At 42.9% G+C, this 25,485-nt stretch overlaps 1 protein-coding gene across 4 annotated transcripts; it reads right to left on the minus strand.

Moving 5' to 3' along the window:
* Positions 1-612: 612 nt before the first annotated feature.
* Positions 613-22,506, minus strand: lg18h19orf47 (linkage group 18 C19orf47 homolog). 4 transcript variants are annotated; one of them, XM_061878170.1, is made up of 8 exons: positions 22,465-22,506; positions 15,692-15,779; positions 9,181-9,295; positions 8,771-8,852; positions 6,875-7,000; positions 6,727-6,801; positions 3,915-3,988; positions 613-3,845 (listed from the first exon to the last, which is right to left on the minus strand). In XM_061878170.1, exons 1-8 carry the CDS (start codon positions 22,481-22,483, stop codon positions 3,318-3,320), a joined length of 1,107 nt encoding a protein of 368 aa, XP_061734154.1. In that variant the 5' UTR covers positions 22,484-22,506; the 3' UTR covers positions 613-3,317. The 4 variants fall into 4 exon arrangements, with proteins under 4 accessions (XP_061734154.1, XP_061734152.1, XP_061734153.1 ...); XM_061878168.1 differs by having other exon boundaries at positions 6,652-6,801; XM_061878169.1 differs by having other exon boundaries at positions 6,863-7,000.
* Between the last annotated feature and the right edge of the window lie 2,979 nt (positions 22,507-25,485).

Consider the following 25,485-nt stretch of genomic DNA (forward strand, 5'->3'; position numbering starts at 1 on the left):
AAGCGCTATATAAATATAATTCACTTCACTTCACCTGGGGATAGGCCCCTCCCACCTCCAAAGACATGCACCTGGGGATAGGCCCCTCCCACCTCCAAAGACATGCACCTGGGGATAGGCCCCTCCCACCTCCAAAGACATGCACCTGGGGATAGGCCCCTCCCACCTCCAAAGACATGCACCTGGGGATCGGCCCCTCCCACCTCCAAAGACATGCACCTGGGGATAGGCCCCTCCCACCTCCAAAGACATGCACCTGGGGATAGGCCCCTCCCACCTCCAAAGACATGCACCTGGGGATCGGCCCCTCCCACCTCCAAAGACATGCACCTGGGGATAGGCCCCTCCCACCTCCAAAGACATGCACCTGATTGGCCCTTAGTGTGTGAATGTGAATGTTGTCTGTGTTGGCCCTGTGATGAGGGCGACTTGTCCATGGTGTACACCGCCTTCCGTCCAAATTCAGCCGAGATAGGCTCCGGCACCCCCCGCGACCCCTAAGGAAATAAGCGGTAGAAAATGGATGGATGGATGGTAACTTAATATTTTTAAGTTAGTTTTATGTACAGTGCATACACCTTCATTCAAGTGGGACAAAAAACTGAGAAATACTTGTGGACCCTTAATTTTATTCTTCTTACGAGGCGCTTTTTTGTTTTTTAATGCATAACCTGTTTTGTTTTTTTTGTACTCTTTCATGTTTCAGGAGACAATAAAACATTTAAAATGTGTCGAACCTTACCAAAATTCAAGTGTGACGTCTAAAAGACAAGACAGGTGTTGGGTGACACCATTTGATTGGACGGGACCAAGCACCAGCTGACCCACCACTGCTCACACTACTTGAGGGGCAGGCGGGAATTTTCCACATAGAAAAATATCGAGTGTCATAAAGATGTAGTCTGTGCCAAATCAAGGCTAGTAAATCTATACATTGCATTTGGAAAATACTCAACATGCTGCCTTCGGGTAGAGAATACTCCGGCGTGGTAGAAAAGTGGACCAGGAGGTTGAGAGGTATTCATTCCTGCAAATGTAAGAGCAGGAGGCGCAGAAAAATGATCGAGCAATACTGAAAACACAACTGTTGCAGGTGCTGATGGGGGGAAAGGGGGGTCAAATGTCTTCCTATGGCTTGTTCTACATAAATGGGTTATAATTATATAGCGCTTTTCTACGAGTTGGGAAATTGTGTTAGATGTAAATATAAACAGAATACAATGATTTGCAAATCCTTTTCAACCCATATTCAGTTGAATATGCTACAAAGACAACATATTTGATGTTCAAACTCATAAACTTTTTTTTTTGCAAATAATCATTAACTTTAGAATTTGATGCCAGCAACACGTGACAAAGAAGTTGGGAACGGTGGCAATAAATACTGATAAAGTTGAGGAATGCTCATCAAACACTTTTTTGGAACATCCCACAGGTGTGCAGGCTAATTGGGAACAGGTGGTTGCCATGATTGGGTATAAAAACAGCTTCACAAAAAATGCTCAGTCTTTCACAAGAAAGGATGGGGCGAGGTACACCCCTTTGTCCACAACTGCGTGAGCAAATAGTCAAAGAGTTTAAGAACAACCTTTCTCAAAGTGCAATTGCAAGAAATTTAGGGATTTCAACATCTACGCTCCATAATATCATCAAAAGGTTCAGAGAATCTGGAGAAATCACTCCACGTAAGCGGCATGGCCGGAAACCAACATTGAATGACCGTGACCTTCCACTGTATCAAAAACAGACATCAAACTCTAAAGGATATCACCACATGGGCTTGGGAACACTTCAGAAAACCACTGTCACTAAATACAGTTTGTCGCTACATCTGTAACTGCAAGTTAAAGCTCTACTATGCAAAGCGAAAGCCATTTATCAACAACATCCAGAAACACCGTCGGCTTCTCTGGGCCCGAGATCATCTAAGATGGACTGATGCAAAGTGGAAAAGTGTTCTGTGGTCTGACGAGTCCACATTTCAAATTGTTTTTTGAAATATTCAACACCATGTCATCCGGACCAAAGGAGAAGCGAACCACCCAGACTGTTATCGACGCAAAGTTGAAAAGCCAGCATGTGTGATGGTATGGGGGTGCATTAGTGCCCAAGGCATGGGTAACTTACACATCTGTGAAGGCACCATTAATGCTGAAAGGTACATACAGGTTTTGGAACAACATATGCTGCCATCAAAGCGCCGTCTTTTTCATGGACACCCCTGCTTATTTCAGCAAGACAATGCCAAGCCACATTCAGCACGTGTTACAACAGCGTGGCTTCATAGTAAAAGAGTGTGGGTATTTTCCTGGCCCGCCTGCAGTCCACACCTGTCTCCCATGGAAAATGTGTGGCGCATTATGAAGCGTAAAATAGGACAGCGGAGACCCCGGACTGTTGAAGGACTGAAGCTCTACATAAAACAAGAATGGGAAAGAATTCCACTTTCAAAGCTTCAACAATTAGTTTCCTCAGTTCCCAAACGTTTATCGAGTGTTGTTAAAAGAAAAGGTGATGTAACACAGTGGTGAACATGCCCTTTCCCAACTACTTTGGCACGTGTTGCAGCCATGAAATTCTTAGTTAATTATTATTTGCAAAAAAAATAAATCAAGTTTATGAGTTTGAACATCAAATATGTTGTCTTTGTAGCATATTCAACTGAATATGGGTTGAAAAGGATTTGCAAATCATTGTATTCTGTTTATATTTACATCTAACACAATTTCCCAACTCATATGGAAACGGGGTTTGTACCTTCAAGGTACTCAAAGCGCTTGGACACTATTCACACACACGGATGGCGGGAACTGCCATACGGGGTTCTTACCACCACCCATCAGGAGCAAGGGTGAAGTGTCTCACTGAAGGACACAACGGATGTGGCGAGGTTGGTAGAAGGTGGGGATCGAACCAGGAACCCTCAGGTTGCTGGTCTGGGTTGTAATCAGACTGCATTAAAGGAGGGGGGAAAGTAACTTGTTCAGATTTGAAATGGAAAAAAGTCTTGTAAGAAATAAATGGTTGAAGAGGACTAGAGCAGCATCCTTCACAGGAAAAAAACTAAATACTATCACCATCGTGCTTATGCCTCAGGCTCTTTTTCTACTACTTGGATATTTACTTCCTTAAAGGGACAGCTCTGTCCAAACACTAAAGTAGGAGGGGAGGAGCTTCAAAGGGTAAAAAAATGAGGTTTTAGGTGGCACCAAATGTAAAAATAAAAGAACGTGTCATTGTCCGTACACAAAATAAAACTTCAAACTTATCAATTTGCAATCCTTAAAAAAAAAAAAGGGAAAGGTTTGGGATGTGAGTTATTTCTTTTTGCCGCCCAGTCTCTTAAACACGCTGACAGCCTGGAAGTCCATCTGGGCGCCCGCGCAGTCCGCAGCGGTGCTGCTGCTGCTGCTGACTTTACAGCTGGTGACGCCGCCTTTCTGCTTGGCTTTGGGCCGGGTGCTGGTCACCCTGTTGTCCTGCGTGTCGGCCGCCGCGGGGGCCACGCTCGCGGCGGCCGGGTGCGTGGTGGCGGGGAGCTTCCCCAGTCTCTGAAGCACGCTCACCTTGGCGGGGGGGACGCCGTTGGCGCACGAGGAGGAAGTGGGCGTTTCCGGCGGGGCTTGTTTAAACTTCCCGCCCAGGCGCCGCAATGTGATCGGGGCCCGCTTTTTGGCGTGCTCACTCCTCACGGAGGGGGTCGACTTCTTGAGGACGCCGGCGTACTGGAGGACGGAGCCGTCCCCGTCGCTGTCGTCCTCCTGCGCGCTCGCCGCCTTCTTCGCCGACCCGAGCGCCTCCTCCGATTCGTCTGCTCGGTCCAGACGGCTGAACACGCCGGTGGGCTGCCGGCGCAGGAAGCGTGCTAAGTCATCTTTCATTTCCACGTACGGAGAGTGACGGACGGCTCTCACCTTCTTCGTGTGGGCTGCCGTGTCCGCCTTGGCTTCAGCGCCGAGTCTCGCGAACACTGAGGTGCGCTTCAAACCTTTTGAAAGCACACAAAGAAAGAAGACGGAACGAGAGCGTCAATTAGAGATGTCTGATAATGTCGGACTGCTGATAAATGCTTTAATATGTAATATCGGAAATAATTGGTATCGGTTAGAAAAAGCTACATTAATGACTTTATGGAATAGGGGGGGCTGGGGGCGGTGTGGCTGTGACTGATTGTGAGGTCTCAAAGCGAGCAAAAAAGCAGTTCAGCTCCTCTGTTAACAATGCTGCGTCCCAGCCTTTGTAGTTGGTGATGTGCTGTATGCCCTGCCACATCTGCCGTGGGTTGTTGCTCGAGAGGTGGTCTTCGATCCTCTCTTTATAGTCCATCTTGGCTTCTCGGATCGGTGCAGCGTCTTCAGTAATGCGGACGTTGTACCGATCCATTGTGGTGAAGAAGGAGCTGAGCCGGAAGGCAAAGCTCTCAATTTACCGGTCGATCTACGTTTCCATCCTCACCTATGGTCATGAGCTTTGGGTCATGACCGAAAGGATAAGATCACGGGTACAAGCGGCCCAAATGAGTTTCCAGGGCTTTCCCTTAGAGATAGGGTGAGAAGCTCTGCCATCCGGGAGGAACTCAAAGTAAAGCCGCTGCTCCTCCACATGGAGAGGAGCCAGATGAGGTGGTTCGGGCATCTGGTCAGGATGCCACCCGAATGCCTCCCTAGGGAGGTGTTTAGGGCACGTCCAACCGGTAGGAGGCCACGGGGAAGACCCAGGACACGTTGGGAAGACTATGTCTCCCGGCTGGCCTGGGAACGCCTCGGGATCCCCCGGGAAGAGCTAGACGAAGTGGCTGGGGAGAGGGAAGTCTGGGTTTCCCTGCTTAGGCTGCTGCCCCCGCGACCCGACCTCGGATAAGCGGAAGATGATGGATGGATGGATGGATGGCTTCACTGAGTCCTCTCTTCAGGTCAGCATGCACGGCACTGGATAGAGCACTGTCACCTGACCTGAAGGCAATGTCCCGGGCTTTGAGGAGCATGCGGACCTGGCTTGTCATCCAGGGTTTCTGGTTTGGGTAAACCCGGACGTTTTTTTCCACAGTGACATTGCTGATACAGTACTTTATGTAGGATAGTACCGACTCTGTGTGTGTGGGCCGGTCTTGGTCAAGCAGTCCTGTAGCTGGGGGAGTGCATCCTCAGGCCAAGTTGTAACAGTCTTTATTACTGCTTGTGTCTTTGATCTGAGGGGGGTGTAAGCAGGGATGAGCATCAAAGAGAGGTGGTCTGACTGGCCTAGGTGGGGGAGGGGGATGGCTCTATATGCCTCTTTGATATTACAGTAAACATGGTCCAGAGTGTTTCCCCCTCTAGTAGGGCATTTAACAAACTGGTAAAAATGTTGGTAGTACTGTTTTCAGATTGGCTTTGTATGGAGTGGTGCACGGACGTAGGGAGAAGTACAGAGCAGTTGCATCTCCCAGGCATACTTGCCAACCCTCACGATTTTCCCGGGAGACTCACGAATTTCAGCGCCCCTCCCAAATATCTCCAAGGGCAAACATTCTTCCAAATTTCTCCCGATTTCTACCCGGACAACAATATTGGGGACGTGCCTTTAAGGCAGTGGTAGGGAACCCCACTCGACATCCATTGCTTTCGGTCCCCTAGAGGTTTATAGCAAAATGGATACATGGATGATACAGCAGAGGATTGGAAGAATGTCATGTGGTCAGATGAAACCAAAATAGAACTTTTTGGTATAAACTCAACTCGTCGTGTTTGGAGGAAGAATACTGAGTTGCATCCCAAGAACACCATACCTACTGTGAAGCATGGGGGTGGAAACATCATGCTTTGGGGCTGTTTTTCTGCTAAGGGGACAGGACGATTGATCCGTGTTAAGGAAAGAATGAATGGGGCCATGTATCGTGAGATTTGGAGCCAAAACCTCCTTCCATCAGTGAGAGCTTTGAATACTTATTTTCCAACATCATTTACAAATAAATTCCTTAAAATTTCTACAATGTGAATTCCTGGATTTTTTTTTCACATTCCATCTCTCCCAGTTGAAGTGTACCTATGATGAAAATTACAGACCTCTGTCATCATTTTAAGTGGGAGAACTTGCACAATCGCTGGCTGACTAAATACTTTTTTGCCCCACTGTAAATATGTACATAAAGTGTTGTAATTATATTCCAAATCCGCGTTCTTCTTGGTCATCGCCGCCGCCACTGACACCACCCCCTCCCCCCGACCACACCACCACAAATAGATGCCTGACCTGTGGGAAACACTGAAGAGGAAGCGGCGCATACCTTTGGAGTTGGCAGAGTTGTTTCGAAGCGACATCGAGGAAGAAGATTTCATGGGATTTATCGATTAGGAGTGACAGATTGTTTGGTAAAGGTATATATCTGTGTTTCCTACGAAATTTCACATTCCTGAATATCCTACAAAGTTAAGACAGCTGTCATATTGTATAGTGCAAGTGTATTTAAGTATGTGAAGCTACAATTTTAAAGCATTACAGGATGTGGGAGCGGTTAGTGGGGTGTGAGCAACAGAAAATCGAAGGATAGCGTGCCAACATTTTGGTTGGACTTTTAGAAGAGTTGGTGAGTGCTACTTTTAGTATTGATTAGTTGATTAGCCGCATTCAGCATCATTCCGCCAGACGCCCAGCCTACTGGTTCAGGCCTACCTTTCTTGGCCTGTTGAGCCAGGATGCGGCGTGTGCGTGCCGTGGTGCCTTTGGGCATGTTGACGATGTACTTGCCTTCCATCTCTGCGGTCACGCGCCGGTGCTTCGCGGCTGCCAACTCGTTCCCTTCGTCGGCCGGCTGACTTACAACTGAGGAGCAAAGGTGGTGGGTCAACCCAATGAAACGGTGTGGGAAACAGGTGTACATTACCTTGGTGTTTACCTGCTTTGCTGTTCTTGTTTGCTGGCACGTTGGACACAGTGACTGAGAGGCGGTTGTCGGGTCGACGGGCTGGGGTGCTTGGTGGCGAGTCGTGGCTCAGAGCGTTGGCTATCATACGAGTAGCAGCTGGGAGTAGACACAAAGATTATCTTCGAACTACAATCTTCCCTGCTGTCAAAACTTAAAAACCTACTGTAATGAGAATTTCTTATTTAAACGGGGATAGCAGATCCATTATTCTATGTGTCATACTTGATCATTTCGCCATATTGAATATTTTTGCTGAAAGGATTCAGTAGAGAACATCCACGATAAAGTTCGCAAATTTTGGTGCTGATAAAAAAAGCCTTGCCTGTACCGGAAGTAGCAGACGATGTGCGCGTGACGTCACGGGTTGTGGAGCTCCTCACATCTGAACATTGTTCAAAATCATGGCCACCAGCAGCCAGAGCGATTCGAACCGAGAAAGCGACGATTTCCCCATTAATTTGAGCGAGGATGAAAGATTTGTGGATGAGGAAAGTGAGAGTGAAGGACTAGAAAAAAAGCAGAGCGATTCAGATGTTATTAGATAAATTTACTAGGATAATTCTGGAAAATCCCTTATCTGCTTATTAATAATAGATTTTAATAATAATAGATTTTATTTGTAAAAAGCACTTTACGTTGAGCAAACAACCTCAAAGTGCCACAGTGTAAAAAAAATAGTAATAATAAAAAATAAATACAATATAAAACTAGAAACAGCCCAAAGGCTACAACCAGCATGCATGGCTATAGAAAGGCTTTTTTAAAAAGATGGGTTTTTAAGCCTTTTTTAAAAGCATCCACAGTCTGAGGTGCCCTCAGGTTGTCAGGGAGAGCGTTCCACAGACTGGGAGCAGCGGAGCAGAAGCGGCCCAAATGAGTTGGAGGTTGGAGGAGGTTAGCCTGTATGGAGCGGAGGTGTCGTGTGGAGGATTTGAGCAGTTCCTTGAGGTATAGGGGGGCATTTCCATGGAGGCACTGGTGGGTTAGTAGGGAGATTTTGAATTCAATCCTGAATGGAACAGGCAGCCAGTGAAGGGATTTGAGGAAGGGATTTATTGTGCTACTAGTGTTTTAGTGAGATTATATGGTCGTACCTGTACAACCTGAAAGTCGGAGGGGTGTGGCCACGGGTGTGGTGACCGCCAGTGTCTCCGAGGGAAGCCACGTTTCTCGACGAGGCGAAGGCAGCCGGGCTGAGATTTTTTTTTTTCCCCTCCTCCACGGTGGAAGTATCCGACGGTCGGGGGCGGCCAGTGAGAGGAGGCAAGAGAGTCTGCAGCTGCCTCTTTGACAGGTGCAGGAGGAACGACGCAAGCTCTCCGTTAATGTCTACGGTAAGAGCCGACCTATTACCACCATTTTCTCACCGAAACCTGCCGGTTGACCATGTTTGCTTGACCGCTCTGTTCCATAGTAAAGCTTGACTGTCATCTTTTGGGAATGTAAACAAGAAAACACCGGCTGTGTTTGTGTTGCTAAAAGCAGGCGCAATACGCCGCTTCCCACCTACATCTTTCTTCTTTGACGTCTCCATTATTAATTGAACATATTGCCAAAGGGTTCAGCAACACAGATGTCCAGAATAATATGGAATTATGTGATGAAAATAGACGACTTTTAGCTGTGAACGGTGCTGGACCAAAATGTCCTCTACAATGCGTGACGTCACGTGCAAGCGTCATCATACCGAGACGTTTTAGCATGATATTTCCGCGCGAAATTTTAAATTGCAATTTAGTAAACTAAAGCGGCCGTTTTGGCATGTGTTGCAATGTTAATATTTCATCATTGATATATAAACTATCAGACTGCGTGGTTGCTAGTAGTGGCTTTCAGTAGACCTTTAAGCTCTGAAAAGTTACTTACGAGTATTGGCAGTTCTTCTCAGCTCTGCTTTCACGCTGGTCTGTCCTGAGTTGATGGCCTCCGTGGCCATTTTGCACATGTCCTGAATGGGGAAGGAGTCGCAAAAGGGTTTTGGTAACACTTTTAAGAGGTGTGTAACCGCACAACATTAGGAAGCCTGGAAAGTCCAGTTAGGACACAGGTGTCAAACTCGAGGCCCGCCACGCCTTTTTGAACGGGCCAGCGAAAAGCCTGGAAATAATATGCATCAATAAAGTACTTTATTTTTCATTCTTTATATATTTTGAAAGAAAAAAACATGTATTGCATGCAGGTATGTACCTTTTAAACTTTATCTATCTAAAATTGCAACATACATATATATTTTCTCACTATTAATCATTTCATCAAGTCCTAAAATGGGATCGTACCTGCCTGTGCACAAGCTTGGCGTGTTTGAGAATGGCAATGATGTCGCCGACCACAGTGATGCCGAGGTCCATCATGATGTCCTTGCTCAGGTCCATCAGCATGTTCTTTTGAATTCTGTAATATCAGACAGCAAACACTTTTATTCCTCTGCATAAATCATGTTGACATTTAGATCACAAGATTCGACAATCTGATCATTTTCCAGGGTTCCCACTCTTACTCTGAGATTATTTTCCAGAACTTTTTCAGCACAATTTCAGCCGCCATGGAGACAAGTTATCACGACATACATGATGAATATGTTCCCATGTCCTCTAGGGTTGTGAAGGTTGCGGAATCATTGATTTTTTTTCGATGCGGCACTTAATCAGTACCTGTTAGTAAATGTTAATATAAAAATATTTATTTTCCACGATAACAAAATCACGTAATTTCAACCGCAGCACCTGGAAGTTGGCAGGAACAAAAACAAGCCACGAAGACAGTTTTAAGGGACGGACAGTATTGTAGTGTCTACTGTGACTTAAAGGGGAACATTATCAGCAGACCTATGTAAGTGTCAATATATACCTTGATGGTGCAGAAAAACGACCATATATTTTTTTTACCGATTTCCAAACTCTAAATGGGTGAATTTTGGCAAATTAAACGCCTTTCTGTTTATGCCTCTCTGAGCGACGACGTCAGAACGTGACGTCACATCGGTACTCAACGCCGTTTTTCCCTACACATCAGACGCATCGAGTCAAACCAGCTGTTATTTTCCGTTTTTTCGACTATTTTCCGATACCTTGGAGACATTATGCCTCGTCGGTGTGTTGTCGGAGGGTGTAACAACACGATCAGGGACGGATTCAAGCGGATTTACGTTGAATGTGCATCGATTAGCATGGCATGCTAATCGATGCTAACATGCTATTTAGGCTAGCTGTGTGTACATATTGCAGCATTATGCCTCATTTATAGCTATATTTACATTTAGCCTTTCCCTCCATCCACATTTAATGCCAAACAAACACTTAGCAATCGACGGATTTAAGTTGCTCCAGTGTCAAGAGATGCAAAAGTCCCCCGTTTGGTTTTTACCGGCGATGCTACGACAGAGATGGCACAGAGATGACAAGAATGTCTGGATATCCTGCGACACTCAAAGCAGATGCATTCCCAACGATAAATTTAACAAAATCACAAAGGTGAGTGTTGTTGTTGTTATTGACTTATGTGCTAATCAGAAATATTTGGTCGCGGCATGATTGCCAGCTAATCGATGCTAACATGCTATTTAGGCTACCTGTATGTACATTTGAAACTATATTTACATCCAGCGTTTCCTTCCACCCACATTTAATGCGAAACAAACACTTACCAATCGACGGATTTAAGTTGATCCGGTGTCAATGCGAAAGTCCTGATCGTTTGGTCTGCACATTTTACCGGCGATGCTAACACAAAGATGGCCGAATAGCGTCAATAGCTATTCGCTCAATAGCTTCAGTTTCTTCTTCAATTTCGTTTTCGCTATCTGCCTCCATACTCCAAACATCTGTTTCAATACATGCGTAATCTGTCGAATCGCTTAAGCCGCTGAATTCCGAGTCTGAATCCGAGCTAATGTCGTTATATCTTGCAGTGATAGTCGCCATTGTTTGTATTGGAATCGCTATGACGTCACAAGGAAATGGACAGTGGCTTAAGCAAATAGCAAAAATCAAGCACTTTAAAACATTTTTTAGGGATATTCCGGGACAGGTAAAATTTAGAATTTTTTTTCGAAAAATAAAATAAGCCACTGGGAACTGATTTTTATTGGTTTTAACCCTTCTGAAATTGTGATAATGTTCCCCTTTAAGGCAGTGGTTCTCAAATAGGGGTATGCGTACCCCTGGGGGTACCTGAAGGTATGCCAAAGGGTACGTGAGATTTTTTTTTTTAAATATTCTAAAAATAGCAACAATTCAAAAATCCTTTATAAATATATTTATTGAATAATACTTCTACAAAATATGAATGTAAGTTCATAAAGTGTGAAAAAAATACAACAATGCAATATTCAGTGTTGACCGCTAGATTTTTTTGTGGACATGTTCCATAAATATTGATGTTAAAGATTTATTTTTTTGTGAAGAAATGTTTAGAAGTAAGTTGATGAATCCAGATGGAGCTCTATTACAATCCCCAAAGAGGGCACTTTAAATTGATGTGTAGAAATTTTTGTTTACAATTGAATCACTTGTTTATTTCTCAACAAGTTTTTAGTTATTTTTATATCTTTTTTTCCAAATAGTTCAAGAAAGACCACTACAAATGAGCAATATTTTGCACTGTTATACAATTTAATAAATCAGAAACTGATGACATAGTGCTGTATTTTACTTCTTTATCTCTTTTTTTTGCTCTGATTAGGGGGTACTTGAATTAAAAAAATTTTCACAGGGGGTACATCACTGAAAAAAGGTTGAGAACCACTGACTTAAGGTATGACGAGCAGGTGGTCCATCATGAATCGCTTTATTTCAAAACTGGATACTGTAAACAAGAGCGAAAAAACTGAAGTGTGAATTATATTTATATAGCCCTTTTCTCTAGTGATTCAAAGCGCTTTACATAGTGAAGCCCAGTATCTAAGTTACAATTAAAGCAGTGTAGGTATAGTGTCTTGCCCAAGGACACAACGGCAGGGACTAGGATGGCAGAAGCGGGGATCGAACCTGGAACCCTCAAGTTGCTGGCACGGCCACTCTACCAACCGAGCTATAGCGCCTATCAAAACTATTTTTTTTCTCTTCACACTCAACAGTCTTCTTTTACTCCAGCCAACACACACAGCAGGATGAGCCCCTGATGCATTCATGGCCGCAGAAAAGGTCGGATATTACACATTCCAACACTATATATGTAACTTACAGGGTGAAAAGGTATTAAACCTAGAAAAAAAAGCTGAGGATTTGAGTTAAAACAGGGGAGACTAATGATGATTTTCCTCTTTTCTTCCATATAAGCGTTACAATGTTATATACTCATGTTGACCCTTGTGTAATGTTCATTTTGTTGTTACTCAGCCAGCGTTTGTGGCTCTGATGGACCCTTTGCATTTTGTGGCTTTTAATGCCTCACTTTTAAACACTTTTATGTTAAAATACTGAACAGATGTTTACCTTATCCCAAAAAACATCTGGTCAGTATTTTACCTTAAAAGTGAAACGGTTCCATCATAGCCACAAACGCTGGCTGAGTAACAACAATATAAATGTTGCACGAAAAGTTTCTCTGACAGTTTCTGCATTCCACAGGGATTCTTCTTTTGTGTTTCTGCACCTGCGGTTCACACACAAGGTTTTTTCAACACTGTCTGCTCTCATTTTCTCGCACAATTGACCCTCTGATGTTCTGTGTATCTGCACTCTGTCCTCCTCCTACAGGACAAAAGTTTGGACACACCTTCTCATTCAATGCTTTTTCTTTATTTTCAAGACTACGCTTCAAGAGGTAGTCACCTGGAATGGTTTTCACTTCACAGGTGAGCTTGAAGCTCATGGAGAGAATACCAAGAGTGTGCAAAGCAGTAATCAAAGCAAAGGGTGGCTATTTTGAAGAAACTAGAATATAAAACATGTTTTCAGTTATTTCACCTTTTTTTGTGAAGTACATAACTCTACATCTGTTCTTTCATAGTTTTGACAATCTACAATGTAAATAGTCATGAAAATAAAGAAAAAGCATTGAATTAGGAGAAAGTGTGTCCAAACTTTTGGACTGTACTGCATATTGCCAACATCAGAAGACTTTCTACAGAACTTGCAGTATCCCCCGTTTATGCCCTCCTTACATCTCTCCTAGCCAGTGGGCTCTTCCATCCACTCACTTTTGAATTTGGACTGTCTTCCAGACATTGTCACTCAATCCTGTAATAAGAGGACAACACATATTTGAGATGGTCCTTTAAAGCCTCTCTTTTATTGTAAATCTACCTGTTTTACCTTGAAAATCAACTTTTACCCTGAAAATCAACTTTTACCTTGAAAATCATTTTCTACCTCGAAAAAATCATTTTTTTCCTTGAAAATCAACTTTTACCTTAAAAATCAGTTTTTACCTAGAAAATCAACTTTTACCTTTAAAATCAACTTTAACCTTGAATATCAACTTTTACCTTGAAAATCATTTTTTACCTTAAAAATCATTTTCTACCTTGAAAATCTACTTTTACCTTGAAAATCATTTTTTACCTTGAAAATCATTTTCTACCTTAAAAATCTACTTTTACCTTGAAAAACAAATTTTACCTTGAAAATCTGTTTTTACCTTGAAAATATTTTTTTACCTTGAAAATCAACTTTTACCTTCAAAAACAACTTTAACCTTGAAAATAATTTTTTACCTTGAAAATAATTTTCTATCTTAAAAATCAACATTTACCTTGAAAACCAAATTTTACCTTGAAAATATTTTTTTACCTTGAAAATCAACTTTTACCTTTAAAAACAACTTTAACCTTGAAAATCATTTTTTCCCTTGAAAATCAACCTTTACCTTGAAAATCCACCTTTACCTTGAAAATCATTTTTTACCTTGAAAATCTACTTTGACCTTGAAAATCAACTTTTGCCTTGAAAATCATGTTTACCTTGAAAATCAACTTTAACCTTGAAAATCAACTTTTACCTTTAAAATCATTTTCTACCTTGAAAATCAAGTTTAACCTTGAAAATCAGTTTTTACCTTGAAAATCAACTTTTACCTTGAAAAAAATGTTCTACCTTGAAAATCAACTTTTACCTTATGCAAAAATATGTTATCAAATATTCAAACCATTTTTGAATAGAAATAAATACTAATAATGATTTCAAAGCTAGTTATGCATCAAATTGTGCAATGTAAAAGTAGCAATAGATTTCATGGTCAAATTGTGAAATTTACTGTTGTTTACATTATTTTTTTATAAATGTATTTTTTTTTTAACTTTTTTTACCGTAATAAACTGTGGTGTCATTTTGGCATTTACAGTAATACACTGAAACAGCCACAGTTGTTGCAGTAAAAAAACAAAAACACAAAAACTGGCAGCCGAAATTTTACTGTAAAATTATTATTTTTAATTACTGTAAAAAACAAATGTATATTTTACAGTAAAATTTTGGCAACTGAGCTGCCTTTTTTTTTACCATAGACACAGCAGCACTGTTTTTCCATATACAGTAATAAACACAGTAATAAACTTCAGTAATGCGGACGTTGTACCGATCCGTTGTGGTGAAGAAGGAGCTGAGCCGGAAGGCAAAGCTCTCAATTTATCGGTCGATCTACGTTCCCATCCTCACCTATGGTCATGAGCTTTGGGTCATGACCGAAAGGACAAGATCACGGGTACAAGCGGCCCAAATGAGTTTGGGTCTCTCCCTTAGAGATAGGGTGAGAAGCTCTGCCATCCGGGAGGAACTCAAAGTAAAGCCGCTGCTCCTCCACATGGAGAGGAGCCAGATGAGGTGGTTCGGGCATCTGGTCAGGATGCCACCCCAACGCCTCCCTAGGGAGGTGTTTAGGGCACGTCCAACCGGTAAGAGGCCACGGGGAAGACCCAGGACACGTTGGGAAGACTATGTCTCCCGGCTGGCCTGGGAACGCCTCGGGATACCCCGGGAAGAGCTGGACGAAGTGGCTGGGGAGAGGGAAGTCTGGTTTTACCTGCTTAGGCTGTTGCCCCCGCGACCCGACCTCGGATAAGCGGAAGAAGATGGATGTATGGATGGATGGATGGATGAGTAATAAACACTACATTTTGAGGTGAAATTATTGCACCTATTTTTTTGACATTTTAGTTTTGAAAAAAATGTACTAATAACATGCATTAAAACAATTGTGTAATAATTAGGGGTGTAACGGTACGTGTATTTGTATCGAACTGTTTCGGTACGGGGGTTTCGGTTCGGCACGCGGGCGTACCGAACAAGTCCGGAAGCAGAAGTCTTCACAAGCTGCTCTGCTTTCTGCCTCTGCCTCATTGTCCCGCCCACACAACCATCTGATTGGTTACATACAAAGCCAATCAGCAGCAGGGGCGGTTCTAGGCAGGCTTATATGAGGGGGCAGTCAGAAATGTGAAGGGGGCATCATGTGTACACATCATGCTCCAGCACTTTTTTTTTGTGCTTATAGTAACGATGATTTCTTCATTGAAACGGGTCTTTAGCTATGTGTCCAACCCCAACCTGGAGTAGTGGATTGCACTTTGTCAGGCCTCTACCTTCAGACCTGTCCAAAGTTACAAAATAAACTGAAATGTGGAATGATTGTTACAACATACTCATAGTCGGTATACCAACAAGGGAAACAAGTTCAATCATTGGCACTTTAACTTTAACCGTTTCCACTACATTTCACTTTTTTTTTCCACAATTGCCATGTGTTGTCAATTACTGGAAATGTTGCAGGTTTTACAGGACAAGTGGGAACCCTGTTTGCTGATGTTCTGCATTGCGAAACCATAATGGAGCAAAAGAGGAGATGGATTACCTGTTATCCACAAAGGACACTGCATACGTCACAGCGAGGCCGGCCGGGATCCCAGCATCCTTGAAAAACTGGATCCACTCTGAGGTGGCTTAAATGGAGAGGGAAAAAAAGCATTAGAAATCAATTAATCCTGCTCATTTACCACTCGCTTCACTAGTTAATTAGTACAATTATTCATAATTAGTTATTCATGTTTTTTAACTTATAACGATGCATGCTTATGAGAACTTGTTTGCACTACTTGTGGGACAAGTTCTGAGTTCTCATAATGTCTTGGTAAGCATGAGTGAATTATTGATTTTATTGCTAAATTCATGTTTTTTGTTGCATCCATCCATTTTCTACCACTTGTCCCTTTTGGGGTCGCTGGTGCCTATTTCAGGTGCAAACTCCACATAGAAAGATCCCGAGCCCGGAATTGAACTCAGGACTACTCAGGACCTTCGTATTGTGAGGCACATGCACTAACCGCTGGTCCACCGTGCTGCCCCGATCGCCCACCCCCACCCCATAATAATGACTCGGCCGGGGTTTGAACTGGCGACCTAACGATCTCAGGGCGGACACTCTTATCACCAGTCCACTGAGCTAAGTAAAAAAATATATCAAATATCGAATTTAAGTGAAAATACATCCAGATATACTTTTCCGTCCATATCGCCCAGACTTAACGCTGAGGTGTACTTATAACAATTTTACAGACAAACGCCCCAAGTGGAGTACCTAGGAGTCTTGTTCACGAGTGAGGGGAGAGTGGATGGTGAGATCAGTGCGACGTCTTCAGTAATGCGGACGCTGTATCGATCCGTTGTGGTGAAGAAGGAGCTGAGCCGGAAGGCAAAGTTCTCAATTTACCGGTCGATCTACGTTCCCATCCTCACCTATGGTCACGAGCTTTGGGTTATGACCGAAAGGACAAGATCACAGGTACAAGCGGCCCAAATGAGTTTGGGTCTCTCCCTTAGAGATAGGGTGAGAAGCTCTGCCATCCGGGAGGAACTCAAAGTAAAGCCGCTGCTCCTCCACATGGAGAGGAGCCAGATGAGGTGGTTCGGGCATCTGGTCAGGATACCTCCCTAGGGAGGTGTTTCGGGCACGTCCAACCGGTTGGAGGCCACGGGAAGACCCAGGACACCTTGGGAAGACTATGTCTCCTGGCTGGCCTGGGAAGGCCTCGGGATCCCCCGGGAAGAGTTGGACGAAGAGGCTGGGGAGAGGGAAGCCCCCGCGACCCGACCTCAAATAAGCGGAAGAAGTGATATAATCATTTTGTATATATATTATCACATAACTTAGTATGCTTAAAGTCTGTTGTTATAGTTATTAGCTATTGTGCTTAAGCTGTTCTTTTTCTATCTGTCCAAGGACAAAAACTTCTTGTCTGAGGGGTGGCCTCAGCCGCAGATGTCATCTGTGTTTTAGCCTGCTAAAAGCCAAGGATAACAAGGACCTTAACGCAGATAAGACGACAGCACGCAGACGAAGCAGAGACAAGGCGAAATCACAAGGCCCCCAGCACATTCTGTCAGATATTGTGCGTACTGGACCTGCTTTGCATAATATATGTGACCACTCCTTTTAGCGGTGGCCTCAGTGATGTTGACTGTGGAAGAAGTCCTGAATAAATAGAGGGACAAGAACAAGCTAGTCCGGTTACTTTTAGACCTTCATCCCAGATCACAACTCACTCCAACCCACTTCTCCAAAGTGGGCTGGGTCATGGTGGAGGACAGAGTAAAACAACTTGCACTGAGCCTGGTCTATAAAATCTGCTACTACTTCCTTAACGTAAATGACCGCCATAACCACAACACCAGGGGGAGCTGCGCAAACCACGTTAAACCCAGAATCTTGTCCAACAAAGGTCTTAACTCATTCTCTTTCTATGCCACATCAATGTGGAATGCACTCCCAACAGGTGTAAAAGTAAGTGCATCGCTATATTCCTTCAAAAGCGCTCTAAAACAACACCTCCAGGCAACTTCAACCCTTTACTAATACCCTCCTCCATTCACATCCCATCTCCCCGGATTGTAAATAACCTAATGTAAATAATCGAATGTACTTCTAAAGTATTTACTTGTTCTTATGCTATCTGAACTCTCTATGTTCTCTGCTGGCTGTACATATTCTACTAAGTTTAAAGTCCATTTCTCGGTTGATGCAATTGTTGATGACTGAAGTTCTGATATCAACCAAAGCTCCTTATCCCACCCCCCGGATTGTAAATAATGTAAATAATTCAATGTAAATACTATGACGATTAACTTGTGTGATGACTGTATTATGCTGATAGTATATATTTGTACCATGAATTGATTAACGTGGACCCCGACTTAAACAAGTTGAAAAACTTATTCGAGTGTTACCATTTAGTGGTCAATTGTACGGAATATGTACTGAACTGTGCAATCTACTGATAAAAGTTTCAATCAATCAATCAATCAAAAAGGCGGGAGCTGAACCTTAGAGCATAGGACGAGACTGTGACTAAGTGTGCAGCTCCATGCGTTCTCCTCATGAGCTAAATTAAATGTCTGGGCTTCCCTGCTTAGGCTGCTGCCCCCGCGTCTCGACCTCGGCTAAGCGGAAGAAGATGGATGGATGATACTATTTATAGCAGGGGTGCCCATTACGTCGATCGCGAGCTACCAGTCGACCGCGGGGGGTGTGTCAGTCGATCTCCAGCCAGGCTTTTAAAAAAAATAGACCTAAAAATGAGTGATCATCAATCTTCACCAAGACGTCACTTAAATGACATTCACGGTACCGGAGGGTCTTGTGAGATGACGCTGGCTGCTGCAAGATCATTATTATGAAAATATGACCGAGAGGAAGGCGAGAAACACTTTTTATTTCAACAGACTCTCGCGCCGTACCTTCCGTCAAAACTCTAAAGGCCGACTGCACATTTCCTATCTTCACAATAAAAGCCCTGCTTCATGCTGCCTGCGCTAACTAAATACAAAGTCTCGGAAAACTGGCGTGCACAAGCGATCCCTCAGAAAGCTGGCGTGCACAAGTGATGTGCACGCCAGCTTTCTGAGGGATCGCTTGTGCACGCCAGTTTTCCGAGACTCTTATTTCGTTAGCGCAGGCAGCATGAAGCAGGGCTTTTATTGTGAAGATAGGAAATGTGCAGTTGACACTTAGAAAAAATCCCGACTTTATTTTGGAAGGGTTGGTACACCAAAAGTTGACACTTAGAAAAAATCCCGACTTTTACACTTAGAAAAAATCCAGCTTTTTGTTGCTGACTTCCATCAAATAGAGGGACTTTTTCCATGTTTCTTAACCGGGTGTCGATCCAAGGCGGGTGGGCCTTCTGGAAGCGACACCCTCCTTGACACTTAGAAAAAATCCAGCTTTTTGTTGCTGACTTCCATCAAATAGAGGGACTTTTTCCATGTTTCTTAACCGGGTGTCGATCCAAGGCAGGTGGGCCTTCTGGAAGCGACCCTCTCCTTGACACTTAGAAAAAATCCAGCTTTTTGTTGCTGACATCCATCAAATGGAGGGACTTTTTTTCATTTTTCTTAACCGGGTGTCGATCCAAGGCGGGTGGGCCTTCTGGAAGCGACCCTCTCCTTGACACTTAGAAAAAATCCAGCTTTTTGTTGCTGACTTCCATCAAATAGAGGGACTTTTTCCATGTTTCTTAACCGGGTGTCGATCCAAGGCAGGTGGGCCTTCTGGAAGCGACACCCTCCTTGACACTTAGAAAAAAATCCAGCTTTTTGTTGCTGACTTCCATCAAATAGAGGGACTTTTTCCATGTTTCTTAACCGGGTGTCGATCCAAGGCGGGTGGGCCTTCTGGAAGCGACACCCTCCTTGACACTTAGAAAAAATCCAGCTTTTTGTTGCTGACTTCCATTAAATAGAGGGACTTTTTCCATGTTTCTTAACCGGGTGTCGATCCAAGGCGGGTGGGCCTTCTGGAAGCGACACCCTCCTTGACACTTAGAAAAAATCCAGCTTTTTGTTGCTGACTTCCATCAAATAGAGGGACCTATTTGGAATCCCCCAGCCGGGTGGAGATCCACGGCAAGCTGGCTTTCCTAAAGGGACAGGCACATGGACACTATTCGCAGCTTCTTTTTTTTTTATGCACTGACTTCCAGCTAAGGGTGCAGCGGCGGCGGAAGTCCACCGGAGGGCTCCAAATCTCCGCTTTCCTTTTTAGGCTTAAAGTTGCTTTTCCCTCTTTAGAGCCTTGGGCAAATGTACAGCTCTATTTTGTGCTGACTTCCAGCAAATAGAGGGACATATGTTGAATTCCCTACCCGGGGGGAGATCCACGGCAAGCCGGCCTTCTTAAAGGGACAGGCACCCCCCTCCCGGAACACCTGCTTTGCTCCTCGGCGTCACCGAAATCCCACAAAATGACTCAAAATAGGGCCCCAAATGACATCACTCGGCCCGGTTGTTTAGGTCTCACTCTGGGGCTTCTATGACCCTGGAGGGCATGGTACAGCAAAAGTGGACACTTAGAAAAAATCCCGACTTTTAAAAGTTGACACTTAGAAAAAATCCCGACTTTTAAAAGTTGACACTTAGAAAAAATCCCGACTTTATTTTGGAAGGGTTGGTACTCCAAAAGTTGACACTTAGAAAAAATCCCGACTTTGTTTTGGAAGGGTTGGTACGCGAAAAGTTGACACTTAGAAAAAATCCCGACTTTGACACTTAGAAAAATTCCAGCTTTTTTTTCCTCTGACTTCCATTAAATAGAGGGACTTTTTTCATGTTTCTTAACCGGGTGTCGATCCAAGGCGGGCGGGCCTTCTGGAAGCGACACCCTCCTTGACACTCTGTCATATTTTCAGCTTTTTTGTGCTGACTTCCATTCAATAGAGGGACTTTTTTCATGTTTCTTAACCGGATGGTGATCCAAGGCGGGTGGGCCTTCTGGAATGGACACCCGCCTGGACACTTAGGGTTAGGGTTAGGGTTAGCGGGGCCTTCTTGAAGGGACTCCCTCCGGAACACCTTGTCATATTTCCAGCTTTTTTCCTCTGACTTCCATCAAATAGAGGGACTACTTTTGACTTATCGACCCGGCTGGTGATCCAAGGCCGGGGGGCCTCCTGGAAGGGACCCCCACCTGGACACCTAGGGTTAGGGTTAAGGTTAGCCAGCTTTTTGTTGCTGACGGCGGGTGGGCCTTCTGGAAGCGACACCCTCCTAGATACTCTGTCATATTTTCAGCTTTTTGTTGCTGACTTCCATTAAATAGAGGGACTTTTTTCATTTTTCTTAACCGGGTGGTGATCCAAGGCGGGTGGGCCTTCTGGAAGCGACACCCTCCTTGACACTTGGAAAAATTCCAGCTTTTTGTTGCTGACTTCCATCAAATAGAGGGACGTTTTTCATTTTTCTTAACCGGGTGTCGATCCAAGGCGGGTGGGCCTTCTGGAAGCGACACCCTCCTTGACACTTAGAAAAATCCCAGCTTTTTGTTGCTGACTTCCATTAAATAGAGGGACTTTTTTCATTTTTCTTAACCGGGTGGTGATCCAAGGCGGGTGGGCGGGCTCCGTGGCCGACGGCAGGGTCCTCCCCCGCCAGTTTTGACGGAAGGGACGGCGCGAAAGTCTGTTGAAATAAAAAGTGTTTCTCGCCTTCCTCTCTGTCATTTTTTCATAATAATGAACTAGCAGCAGCCAGCGTCATCTCACAAGACCCTCGGGTGCCGTGAATGTCAATCAAGCAAGCTACGGAATTTGCCGCCAATGTTTTTCTTGTAAAGTGTATGGAAGCTGGATGAATTAGATGCCAAAAACCAACCACTTTCATGTGGTATTGTACAGAAAGGACAACTTTTTTTCCCCTCCATTTGAAAATGTGGGCGTTATCATCATTACTGTCTGATTCCAATCAATGCAAGTCATCAGAATCAGGTAATACACCAACTTATATTCTTGTCTTCGTGAAAGAAAGACATCTATATGTGTTACACATGCTTGTATTATCATTAAACACATTTAACTTGTTTACAAAAATGTCTCTTTCATAAATAAATAAATATAAATGATATATATAAATGAGGTAGATCCCCTCAAGTTGGTCAATTGAAAAGTAGCTCGCCTGCAGAAAAAGTGTGGGCACCTCTGCTTTATAGTTACCGTGGAGGGGGGCGTGAAATATTTGTAACAGTAAATATTAGAAAAGCACCGAGCTAGAGACACGGAGCTCTCCGACTTTGAGCATTTAGGTTTACTTTAGCAAATAGAGCAAAGAGGATTAAAGCATAACCAGTAGGACTCACTGACAGCATTATTTTACAGTAGCGGTCAGAGCTAAGGTTATATGTTGTGACAAGAGCAGGCCACAGGCAAGTGGAGGTTATAAATATCCAGAGTGGTGTTTGCAGATTGATAGCAGCAGCTGCCACAACAATGACGTCACCATCCACGCTGATGTGGTGGCGACTCATCCACTTTGAATGGAGTGTTAATGAGCTATAAATCAACACGTCTCTTTCGTTCGCCCCGACTGTAAATGACAATCTAGTACGACATTGTACTAGAATGAATGTAGCTGCGTTACATTTAATAAGATGCTCCATTTAGCAGCAACACAATTGGAGTTAGCACGGCAAGCTAGCATCGGCTAATGTCACCAAATAGCATGGCGCCAGCGGCCATTTTGCGGCGTCATCTGTGCGAAAAACGTCCGTCATTCTTTAGAGTCGACGAAGCGGGGTGGTTTCTGTAAAGGCGGCATCACAAGGTTTATAACAACTGCTGCTCCCGGCCTTTTCCCTCTCACCTGTTGTCACGGACGCCATGTTTACTCCAATGTGCAGTGACGTCACCGCGCAGACAGTGAGGTCACTTCCTTTTCACCCCGCCCCCCGGCGTCCTGTGCAGTTGCAGTTCTGACCGCTAGAGGGGGGTGGAGACTCAGACAAAGCACACGTTTTCTGCAGGCGAGCTACTTTTTAATGGACCAAGTGGAGGGGATGGACCCATACTTGCCAACATTAGCTGTTTATGAATGTACAACTGTTTGTTTATTTTGTTGACCACTGACTGAAGAAATAATAAACTAAACTAAACCTTGAGAGCTCAGAATTAGGGAGATATTCAAAAGGCCCACTGGGATATATATATATATATATATATATATATATATATATATATATATATTTATATATATATATAGATATATATATATATATATATATACCCATCCATTTTCTACCGCTTATTCTCTTTGGGGTCATGGAGGGGCGCTGGTGCCTATCTCAGCTACAATCGGACAGAAGGAGGGTACACCCTGGATAAGTCGCCACCTCATCGCAGGGCCAACACAGATAGACAGACAACATTCACACACTAGGGACCATTTAGTGTTGCCAATCAACCTATCCCCAGGTGCATGTCTCTGGAAGTGGGAGGGGCCTATCCCCAGGTGCATGTCTTTGGAAGTGGGAGGAAGCCGGAGTACCCGGAGGGAACCCACGCAGTCACGGGGAGAACATGCTAACCCCACATAGAAAGATCCTGAGCCCGGGATTGAACTCAGGACTACTCAGGAGTTTTGTATTGTGAGGCAGACGCATCAACCCCTCAATCACTGTGCTGCCCTATATATATATATATATATATATATATATATATATATATATATATGTGTGTGTGTTTGTGTGTGTGTGTATATAGCTATTGTTTTAACTATATATATTAACTAAAAAGTGTTTCTCGCCTTCCTGTCGGTCGTTTTTTCTTAAAAATGATCTTAATAATGATCCGGCAGCAGCCAGTCAATCTAGTGATGACAAGTGATGTCATAGTGAAGATTGATGATTGCTAATTTTTGAATCGACGTAATAGGCACCCCTGATTTAAACAAACATCAATAAAGTCAATGGAGAAGGTCATTATCATGTTTATTGATTGGTCAGTTTTATTTTGAGTTTAGCTTGGTTAAAATGTGTAGTAAATACTCAAAGGCAAATAAACATTTCAAGTTCCTGCCCACCACCCAGAGTCTCAATCTGTTTACTTTTATATACAGTTTATGTTTTACTGCTTTATGAATTCAGAGATGAACTGGATTTGGTCACTTTATCTAAACAATTGACTTAGGTACAAACCAGGGGCGTCGCCAGACATATTTCACTGGGGCACATGCCCCAGTGTTGATCTGCAGTGCCCCAGTAAAAATTTTACCAATTAAAAAAAAAACGCTTCAGAGTTTTAAGTCTACATAACATAGACAACAGCGCACATACTACTTAGTATAGTAATTGATTGCTACTGTATTCACTCCACGAAACAGTGAGCACATGGCTAATTAATAAGGTAATTTATTCACGTGTGGATTGAGACTTCGGTTGAGAGAGAGAGAGAGAGAGAGAGAGAGAGAGAGAGAGAGGATGAGGATGAGAATCACTGCGTGAGGTAGGTGACGTTAGCCAACAACAATTTGTTAATTACAATATATTGATTTTGATTTGAATCAAACTATAACTCCTAGATGGATTTAAGAAAGTTATTCGCCCGCAGCAGAGAAGAATAAGCAGGAATGAGAGTTGTAAGTGAAGTCCTAGCTAGCTAGGCAACATCATTGTCTTAAGTTGATGCTAAGTTAGCTAACGTTATTCCTTGTATCAAGACAAACATATTCATTAAGTTGATGCTAAGTTAGCTAACATTATTCCTTGTATCAAGACAAACATATTCATTAAGTTGATGCTAAGTTAGCTAACATTATTCCTTGTATCAAGATAAACATATTCATTAAGTTGATGCTAAGTTAGCTAACATTATTCCTTGTATCAAGACAAACATATTCATTAAGTTGATGCTAAGTTAGCTAACGTTATTCCTTGTATCAAGACAAACATATTCATTAAGTTGATGCTAAGTTAGCTAACATTATTCCTTGTATCAAGACAAACATATTCATTAAGTTCATGCTAAGTTAGCTAACGTTATTCCTTGTATCAAGACAAACATATTCATTAAGTTGATGCTAAGTTAGCTAACATTATTCCTTGTATCAAGACAAACATATTCATTAAGTTCATGCTAAGTTAGCTAACGTTATTCCTTGTATCAAGACAAACATATTCATTAAGTTGATGCTAAGTTAGCTAACATTATTCCTTGTATCAAGACAAACATATTCATTAAGTTGATGCTAAGTTAGCTAACATTATTCCTTGTATCAAGACAAACATATTCATTAAGTTGATGCTAAGTTAGCTAACATTATTCCTTGTATCAAGACAAACATATTCATTAAGTTCATGCTAAGTTAGCTAACGTTATTCCTTGTATCAAGACAAACATATTCATTAAGTTGATGCTAAGTTAGCTAACATTATTCCTTGTATCAAGACAAACATATTCATTAAGTTGATGCTAAGTTAGCTAACATTATTCCTTCTATCAAGACAAACATATTCATTAAGTTGATGCTAAGTTAGCTAACATTCATCCTTGTATCAAGACAAACATATTCATTAAGTTGATGCTAAGTTAGCTAACATTATTCCTTGTATCAAGATAAACATATTCATTAAGTTGATGCTAAGTTAGCTAACATTATTCCTTGTATCAAGACAAACATATTCATTAAGTTGATGCTAAGTTAGCTAACGTTATTCCTTGTATCAAGACAAACATATTCATTAAGTTGATGCTAAGTTAGCTAACATTATTCCTTGTATCAAGACAAACATATTCATTAAGTTGATGCTAAGTTAGCTAACGTTATTCCTTGTATCAAGACAAACATATTCATTAAGTTGATGCTAAGTTAGCTAACATTATTCCTTGT

The sequence above is a fragment of the Nerophis ophidion genome, linkage group LG18, assembly GCF_033978795.1.
Source record: "Nerophis ophidion isolate RoL-2023_Sa linkage group LG18, RoL_Noph_v1.0, whole genome shotgun sequence".
Taxonomy (NCBI): domain Eukaryota; kingdom Metazoa; phylum Chordata; class Actinopteri; order Syngnathiformes; family Syngnathidae; genus Nerophis; species Nerophis ophidion.